The sequence below is a fragment of the Tupaia chinensis genome, unplaced genomic scaffold, assembly GCF_000334495.1.
Source record: "Tupaia chinensis unplaced genomic scaffold, TupChi_1.0 Scaffold000605_1, whole genome shotgun sequence".
In the NCBI taxonomy this organism is placed as follows: domain Eukaryota; kingdom Metazoa; phylum Chordata; class Mammalia; order Scandentia; family Tupaiidae; genus Tupaia; species Tupaia belangeri.
The window spans coordinates 10,205-19,872 of record NW_006160123.1 but is presented as its reverse complement, the minus strand read 5'-3'; the positions used below and the strand labels follow the sequence as shown (position 1 = coordinate 19,872).

Below are 9,668 nucleotides of genomic sequence, written 5' to 3'. Positions count from 1 at the left end.
TCCAGGACTGGAACTGCGGTCAGCCATGTGGGAGTCCAGCGCCTTAACCACCTGCTGCCCCCCTTTAGACTAAATCTAAGAGCAAAAGAATGCTTTGTGTGGGGCCAGCAGGTGGTGTGGAGGTTAAGGCCGATTGGTCAGTTTGAGTCCTGAACCTGGCAGTTTGTCATATGCCAGTTGTGTGTGCATGCCTGTCTGAAACCCAGAGAGGAAAATGAAGGAGAAGGGATTGTGGCATAGCCATCCCTACAAGGGGGGTGATTTCTCACTTTCTCTCTGGCAAACACATATGCCCTATAGCAAAACTTAAAAAAAAAATGCTGGGGGTCAGCCTATAATATACTGATCCCCTAACACAGTATTTCTTCCCAGAGGCCTTATCCTATAACTTATATAAGATGTTCCATGAAATAGGGGTTCATTAGATTAAATGACATCTCTGAACCTTAAAAATGTGGGTATTATTAAGCCTCCAGAAGGAATATTTAGCATTTCTCAAACCTAGAAACTATTTTTCAGTAAACATAGCACCTCATGGAATTGATGCTCCATGGAACACCCTTAGAGAACTGATCTAAAGTCCTGATCTAAAGGACTTTTAGATATAAGAACTATTATTTACTGAATACTGACTGCCTAGGTACTGTGCTAGGTGCTTCAACACAGTACCTCATTTCCATCAACCCTAGGAGGTAGGTCTTAATATTTAAGCAAACTTGGGCTAAATAACTTGTTATAAGTCACCTAAGAAACAACCCTGATTCACATAAATATACACATATGACTCCAAATCCCACAAAGAAGGAAGCTATAATGAAGCCTTTTTGTTTTTTCTTATATAACAGTCAAGATTCAAAGGAGCAGATCTTTCAGAAACCTCAGACTTTTGCCAAGGTGTGTCTGAAGAAAGGGACCATTATGTTTTCATGAATGTGAATAAAACAGCCACATAGTTGGAATACGAGCCAAAACTCTATGAATTAAACACTATATAAGAATGATTTTTTTTTTAAGAGAGATTTTTGCTATAGGGTATGTGCACTTGCTAGAGAAATAGAGACAGAGACAGAAAGTGAGAAATCACCCCCCAGGGGAAATAACCACACCTCAATCCCTTCTTTATTCTCCTCTTGGGGTTTTGGGCGTACACACACACACACACACACACACACACACACACCACTGGCGTGAGTTTAAGTTGCCCAGTCGACTATGTAGAAGTTCAGCAACGTAACCGTTATACCATCTGCTGGTCCCAAGAATGAATTTTTAAAATCACCTTCATCCTACTATGGGTACATGACATGTACTTGGGAAATATTAGCTTTCAGATTCCTTGCTGGGTAAACTAGCTGGAAACCTGGCAATTCACACATAGATGACATTGAATTTATAGTCTCCACCTCTCTCAGATTGATGCTATAGTGTTAGGAGGCAAGTCACATGAATAATTGTATTTCTTCACTGAACTGCTACAACAGGAAACATACAGAAGAGATAAGGTGGTTACAAGAATCTATGAAAGCTGGGGGTACAGGCCAGGTTTTTTTGTTTTGTTTTGTTTTTTTAAAGGAGCAGATGCACTTGCCAGAGAGACTGAGAGAAAGCCCCTCTTGCAGTGGAGTGTGGTCCCCCCCTCCTTCTGGGATTTTTGATATACACACACATGTACCTGGTGTGTTTCTCATGCTGCTGAGTCTGGGACTCAAACCACATGGTCAGCCAGGTGGAATCTAGCTGCTTTAACCTCCATGCCACAGGCTGGCTCAGAGTCCAGTTTTTTGTTTTTTGTTTGTTTTCAATATTTATTTATCACTATTCAGTCTGACCAGAGAGGGACAGATAGAGAGGGAGAGGGTAAAGCAAGCTGCCAGGTCCAGGACCCGAACCACATTCAGGTGTGAGACCAGCACCCCAATCACCACGTCACCTTCTGGCTCCAAGAGCCAGTTCTTAATCTGATGATTTTTCCTCCTAAATCCCATTGTTCCCCTTTGCTATGTATGCTGTAAGAAGTGAAGGAATCTTACCGCTGGGGCTCTGGAATAAGACTGGAGCACGGGTTATGACAGCTTCTGGGGGTATCTCAGTCTCCTCTTCATCATCATCAGAATCTTCCTCTATGGCCTCTTCTTCCTCCTCAGCTTGCTTCTCAGCTTCAGCCTCACTGCTTCCCTGGCAATATTCCTCTTCTTGGCTGTCACCAACTGGGACAGCAACCTGAGCACTAACCAAAGCATCCATTTCTTCAAAGAAGGGACAAGTCTCTGGTCCTTGGCCATTCTTGACTTTCCGATAGCTGGTTTGAAGGCTTTTAAACTTGGTCCGACATTGCTCTGGAGTCCTAAGGTAGCCATGTTCCCATAACCTCTCAGCTACCGCACCATACAACTGGCTGTTGCGATGACAGTTCCGGAGGGCTTCATAAAACTGAGTTTCACTAAGAATTGCAAGGTAAGTCTTGGTCTCTTCATAACCCCAGTGTACGCCTGTCACCAGAAGAGAAATTTCCATATCACTTAATCCAAAGCTCTAAAGTCTTAATTACTTAGTTCTATCATCTGCAGTATGAAATATCACCTAAGGTCAAGCTTAAGTAAAATGCTGTTTCCAGAATCTACACAAACTCATGGAGTATCTTGCTTCTCTGTATCCTTTAGCAATTTCAGGGAGATCTTTATTTGTGAATTCTGTTTAGCCATATAAAAAAAGAGGACTTAGACCAGCAAATGGCATAACGGTTACATCACTGTTGTAGTTGACCGTTGTTCAAGTCCCAGACCTAGCAGCTTAAAACTCATGCCAGGCACGTGTGCCTACATGCCCAAAATCCCTCGAGGAGAATGGAGGAGAAGGGATTGTGGTGTGGCCATCCCCTCTTGTGGGGGGAGTGACTTCTTCGTGTTTCAGTTTCTCTGTCCAGTGTACGCACCCTATAGCAAAAAAACTAAAAAAAAAAAAAAAAGGAGGACTTTTCACCTGGGGCAAGTGTATAAAATCTGTTTCCCCATCCTTCTGATCATTTTCCTGGGATTCTGTTCCTAACTGGAAAGTCAGGGGAGGACTCAGAATTAATTGCTCTCAGTCACAATCCCCTAATTTCTCTGATCTTTTTTTTTTTTTTTTTTTTTTTTTTTGGAGAGGTTTTTGCTATAGGGCACATGCGCTCGCCAGACAGAGAGACAGAGAGACAGAAAGCGAGAAATCACCCCCCCAGAGGGGATGGCCACGCCGCAATCTCTTCTCCTCCATTCTCCTCTCGGGATCTTGGGCACCCATGCACACGTGCCCGGCGTAAGTTTTAAGCCACCAGGTCCGGGATGCGAACCGTGGTCAACTACATGGGAGTCCAGCGACATAGCCATTACGCTAACTGCTGGTCCCCCTCTGATCATTCTTTTACTATTAACCCTACTACCTTTAAATTGGATTTCCCAAACAATGACTTGAAACCCTAAAGTACTGCCTCTTTCAGAATCACACTGCTACCTAGTCCCCTTCACTTGCCACAATCTCAAATAAACAAGCCACAAAATAGAAAAGTCTGAAGCCTACAAAATAAGGACCTATTGATCATGCACCTCATCCATAGGGGTAAAGGGCTGGCAGAAGCCAGAATGAGGAAGGAATCAAGAGCAGACAGATTCAACTGAGTTGAACACATGCTACAGGCTTTCCACTTGGGCAGTACTTTCAGGAAAGCAAGGTCAGGATGATCAAAGCCTATGCTCCCTAAAGGTACCCAAGGTAGAAGGAAGAGGGGGAAGGTTCAAAGAATCCATCTGACAGTCAACTGAAGGTTATATTTCTTCCATTATCCACTCACTATGAGTAAAGTAGAACAGGAAAGAAACAGAAGATAAAGAAAAAGCAGTGGAAATAGATGAAAAGAGTGAAGATAATGAAAATACTAGCATAATTAGCACATATGCCACATTTGTGATTTACCTACATTTACTTATGTCAGTGACAAAAAAGGAAAATAAGAAAAACAGAAAAGGAAAAAAGGCAAAAGCTAAAATCACATAATAAATGGAAGGAAAAGGATGGAACTGCAACTTTAGACATGTAGTCCAGCCACTTTGCCCCATCTTACAGTTGAGGAAATGAGGAAATGAGAAATCAAAATCTATAACGAGCTGATCACCAGATCATTATTGGTTGTTAGGATTAGGATCTAAGCATAGGCAAAAATGTTTCAAGATTGTTGGGGCCGGCAGGTGATGTGGGTGGTTAAGGGTGTTGGACTCTCACATGGCCACTGTTCGAGTCCTGGACCTGGTGGCTGGCTTTCTCACTCTCTCTCTCTCTCTCTCATGCTGTCACTCTCTGGTCAAATTAAAATAATAAGTTAAAAAAATAATTCTTAAAAAAAAAAGATTGTTAAACCAGCTTTCATGCTGCAAGATTTGTCAGTCCTGTTAAAATTCCAATGTATATTGCAAATTTCAAAGAGGAGATATAGAATGTTTTTTCAACTTTGGGCAATCCTTCACTGGGCTATCCTAAGCAAAAATGAACACATAAAAAACTAACGCCAACATTTAGGAGTAAAAGATAAAATATGTAAAGCACCAGGTTCATATAAGATAACAATAAATGCTGGCTCTTCTTATATAGCACCATGTTTTTCTCAGCCTACAGGGATTTTAAAATCAGGGAAAAAAAATACATAAATCGGAGGGATGATACTTTTCAGGTCTCAAATTTTTTGAAGGTATTTCTTTCAAAAATCTAACTTATTCCCTATTATTATTTGACTAATTTTTCCCATGAAAGAGAAAATACACATAGAAATGAAAAGCGCCTCTTTGTTCCCTAACGCTGGCAGATGACACTAAGGCTCCAAACTCCACATCCAGTTTAATTGTTCTCCAAGTCTAATCCCAAAACCCCAAGAAAAGCTTACCACTTGGGCTTCGGAACAGGACAGGTGCAGTCAAGTTGTCAGGGTCCTGTGGGGTGGCTTCCAGATCCATTTCATCACTGTCAGACTCCTCAGCCATAGTCTCTTCTGCGCCTTTCTCATGGTGCCAACCCCTCTGCCCTGGCTCCTCAGTCTCAGCATCACTGCCCACCAGGTCAGAGTGAGAAGCTGTCTCTTCTTGGCCATTATTAGGCAGGGCAATGACCCGAGCACTCATCAGGGCTTCCATTTCTTCAAAGAAGGGACAGGTCTCAGGTGGGTGGCCACTCTTGACTTTCCGATAGCTCTTCTGGAGACCTTTGAACTTGGTTCTACACTGTTCGAGTGTCCGGAGGTAGCCATACTCCCGGAGCCGCTCAGCCACAGCCCCATACACTTGACTGTTTCGATGACAGTTTCGGAGAGCCTCAAAAAACTCAGTCTGGCTGAGAATTGCGAGGAGAGTTCTGGTCTCTTCATAGCCCCAGTGTACACCTGCCACTTTCTCATCCTCAAAGCCCCACTGATCCTGTTCCACCCAGCTTCTTCTCTCTTTCTTGGATAGTAACAGATCAGCATGTACTCGTCTATCTCCTGTGCAGCTACCTCTCGGGAGTTCTTTCTCCTTGGGGCCCAGCAAATCTGGGATCCATGGCTCTCCTTGCTCCAACCTGGAGACCACACCGGATTTAGGAAATGGAAATCCTGCTTCAAGGAAGCAAACAAAGGGCATCACAGTTTGGACTGATCATAAATAACATCTCTGAATTCAGTCCTGCCTTTTTTATCCAAGAGGACTATAACATAGTGTCTAGGGAAATGTTTCCTAAAAGTTCAGTAAGTTGAAGAAAGAGGAAAATACCAAAAACCTCAAAAGATGAGAAATATTCTATTTTCCAGAGCAGGTTACAAGAGAGGAAAAGGTTCTGTTGTGTGTTCAGAGCAGATAATTCTAAGTTGCTCCCTCACCCTTCTAAGTACTTGTAGGCAGGCCTAACATTGCTGGGAACAGTCACTCCCTGTTTTTTATTCTTTTATTTATTTATTTAATTCCATTTGTTATTATTTTTTAATTTGACCAGCCAGAGAGAGAGACAGGAAAAGCGAGAAAGCAAGCCACCAGGTCTGGGACTCAAACCACAGTCAGCCATGTGGGAATCCAGCACTTTTAACCACCATGCCACCTGCTGGCCCCCCTATTTCCTATTCTTCATTTGAGGCTACAGAATTCAGAGTGATTTCAAGAGAGAACTGAGGGGAGAAGAGACTGTCTTTATCTTGTTTGCTTCACACTCAAGTCAGTCACCGAGTTTCACCAGTGCTTCTCTTAGTATGTCCTTTCTCTCCATTCTGACTGCCACCATCCAAGTCCAGACTCCCTACCTTCTCATACCTGGACAACTGCAGCAGTCACTGTTCTACCCAGCTCCAGGCTCTTGCTTCCTCACCTTGCATTTTTTTTTAACCTTAGTGCCCACTGCACACTGTCCACGCCTGTTGCACTCCTACCTTGGTATCTCCCTTCTATACAAATTCAGCCCATCCTTCAAGAAGCTATATTTGCCAGTGCTGCTAAAAATCCTTTCCTACAGCAGTCCCTCATCTTCCACTCTGTCAAACCCCTATTATACTTCCACAATTGAACAACTTGTCGTATGGTATTGTTTCAACATGGTTTAATTCAGCTCATATGTATAGATAGCTATCTGTTGTGTTCTCAATCATACTGTAGGCTCTTCGAGACAGGTACCTTTACTTATTGCAAAGTACTCTATAAGGTGTTGAGCATTCAATGGGTATTCAAAAACTGATGAATTCTGCTCTGCCAGTCTGTGTGAGGTTGGGGGGAATCTCATCTGGATGACTAAACAAACCATTACCAAAATGGCTGAGAAGGCTATCATCCTGGATAAGGTCAGATTTCAAAACAACAACAAATTTTGGGACCAGCAGTTAGCGTAATGGCTATGTCGCTGGACTCCCACATAGTCAACCACGGTTCGAGTCCCGGACTCGGTGGCCTAAACTCACGCCAGGCGCGTGTGCGTGCGTACCCAAGATCCCGAGAGGAGAATGGAGGAGAAGGGATTGCGGCGTGGCCATCTGCCCTGGGGGGTGATTTCTCGCTTTCTGTCTCTCTGTCTGTCTCTGTCTGTCTGGTGAGCGCACGCGCCCTATAGCAAAAACCTCTCCACAAAAAAAACAAACAAACAAAAAAAAAAACTCAACAAGTTTTAAGTGAAATGATCAAAGAAAGAACATACAAAGTGAAGTTCAACAGAATACAAAGAAGAAAAACAAGTTCTACAAAATTAAGTAGAAAAATAAGCAGCTAGGTACAAAGGCAATGGGGGACACTAAGTCCTGAGAGTTACCAGGTGAGTCCCGGACTCGGTGGCCTAAACTCACGCCAGGCGCGTGTGCGTGCGTACCCAAGATCCCGAGAGGAGAATGGAGGAGAAGGGATTGCGGCGTGGCCATCTGCCCTGGGGGGTGATTTCTCGCTTTCTGTCTCTCTGTCTGTCTCTGTCTGTCTGGTGAGCGCACGCGCCCTATAGCAAAAACCTCTCCACAAAAAAAACAAACAAACAAAAAAAAAAACTCAACAAGTTTTAAGTGAAATGATCAAAGAAAGAACATACAAAGTGAAGTTCAACAGAATACAAAGAAGAAAAACAAGTTCTACAAAATTAAGTAGAAAAATAAGCAGCTAGGTACAAAGGCAATGGGGGACACTAAGTCCTGAGAGTTACCAGGTGAACAAAAATCACCATAATTATACCAAAAAATGATACTACAGAATTCTAACGTAAAATTGATACTCAGCCTCTATCTAACAACCTCCACTGGAATAATATTATAACTTAGTTCTCCACAACAAACATGGTATTTGGAGAAAATAAGGGCTCTAAAGGAGTAACAAAGACTTAGGTCTAAAGGATAGTGCTTTCTGGAGAAAGCATTAAGAAACAAATAGTTTAATTTAGAGAAGGAAAGCAAAAAGGAAAACAGGCTTTCAAATTAAAAAAGTAATTTTTATCTAAAAAATAGTTACCTACTATCATCATGCCAAGAGGAAATAAAACAGTACTAAGTTCTGATTAAGCTTAGGAGCCATTTCCTAGGAGAATTATTAAAAGAAGAAATATAAAAATACTGTACCAGAGCACTAAACTACATATATTTGTGAGCCCCCCCCAATAACCACATATTCTACAATTTCCACTTACTCCTGAAATCTCTTTCCCATTCACTATTCCCAACCCTACTTCCCAATTTAGAATGGCACTCTGTCTTCCCATATGAGTCTACTCCTCACCGCTCCTTTGAAAAGGTTTGAGCTTCTCCTTTGGGTTCATCTGTTCCTGTGGTCCCAGGTCTGGGCTTCTTGCCCTCTCTTTCTTGGGTACACCCCTGGGCTGGGGTTCCACTGACTCCTGCCGAATACTTAATAACTCTCGTGATGATTTCAAGGGTGTCATCTTCTCAGAGCGCACTTCCTGCCCCTTCACAGAGACTGTGACCTAAAAACAACCCCCATTAATTGTCACTGCAAGGTCATAATGAGGGGCATTCCCAGAGGAGATTATTTAATACCCCAAAAGAGATTATCCTTCTGGGACATCAATAGGGCTATGGGGTGGGGGAGGATTATAATGAACAAGAGTCTTACTCCATTACCATTTAGTGTAGTTGGAACTCAGAAAGAAACGATCAAAATAGTAAAACCAAACTACAAGCTGAAAAAGTTTTCCCCTTTCTTTCCTCTTGGTAAAATACTATGAAACTAGGAAAAACTCATTATGATAGTGTAGATAAAAATACACCCAAGTAGCAATTCCAGACAAGTGTTATCTGAAAAAATTACCTGTTCCACACCAGAAGTTTACCCATCACTGAGGGAGATTTTGGCCCTCTTTAAGTCTGCCTATACCTTGATTTGGCCCTCTACCTTTGCTCCTTCCCAGTCGCATACTTATGAATTCCCCTTCCCTTCTCACCGAACGTCCAGGTCTTCCAGGCTCTCTTTCTAAGTCTTCCACCAGAGTCACTGCCTCCTCTCCACTTTCTGGACATTGCTCCTGTACCCAGTTCTGGATCTCCCCAGGTAAGACGGTCAGGAACTGCTCTAGCACCAACAATTCTACAATCTGTTCCTTGGTGCGTGCCTCCGGCCTTAGCCACCGACAGCAAAGTTCCCAGAGTTGGCTGAAAGCCTCCCGGGGCCCAGCCACTTCCTGGTAATGGAATCTCCTAAATCGCTGTCGGAAGGTCTCAGAGTTAGCGCCATTCCCTCTCAGAGTGGGCTTGGCCATCATTCACAGCAGGAAAGCAGCTTCCCTCCAATTAAGCGCTCGTGGGCTTACACCTATCTTCCCATGTCCTTGGAGAATCACGGAGATGCTCTCTCTGTTAGAGGAGTTTCTTCCTAGGGTAGAGAGAGAGGGCACTATCAGAAGGAATATATTCATATGGCTAAAGTCTTGCCAGAGCTCGCCTGACTTCCCGTATGCTCCAAGTGGCCATCTGAGGTAGCAGCATCTTCAGGGCAGCAAGCCAACACTGAGCATGAAGGAAAAAGACCTTTCAACAGTTGTCTTTTTAGGGACATCCAGGGCAGCCCCCAGAAAGCAGTGTAAGAATACTGTCTGCTCCTCTCCCACCTCCCCCAGATTTGATCCCATTTAACTCCCGACCGATGTCGCACAGTGAGTTCTAACCAAATGGGAGACCAGACTCTAGAGGATATAAAGGCAAGTCA

At 43.3% G+C, this 9,668-nt stretch overlaps 1 protein-coding gene across 2 annotated transcripts in view; it reads right to left on the bottom strand.

Moving 5' to 3' along the window:
- The window catches only part of ZSCAN29 (zinc finger and SCAN domain containing 29), a 12,295-nt gene that overhangs the window by 1,871 nt on the left and 756 nt on the right, over nt 1-9,668 (bottom strand). Inside the window, exons 2-5 of one of the 2 annotated variants that reach the window (XM_006158623.3) lie at nt 8,908-9,335; nt 8,226-8,430; nt 4,910-5,614; nt 2,031-2,489 (exon numbers count right to left, since the gene is read on the bottom strand). In XM_006158623.3, coding sequence (XP_006158685.1) covers nt 2,031-2,489; nt 4,910-5,614; nt 8,226-8,430; nt 8,908-9,225 — 1,687 coding nt within the window. In that variant the 5' untranslated portion in view covers nt 9,226-9,335. The remainder of the gene's footprint in view (nt 1-2,030; nt 2,490-4,909; nt 5,615-8,225; nt 8,431-8,907; nt 9,336-9,668) is intronic. The other variant, XM_027775778.1, reaches the window with a different exon arrangement.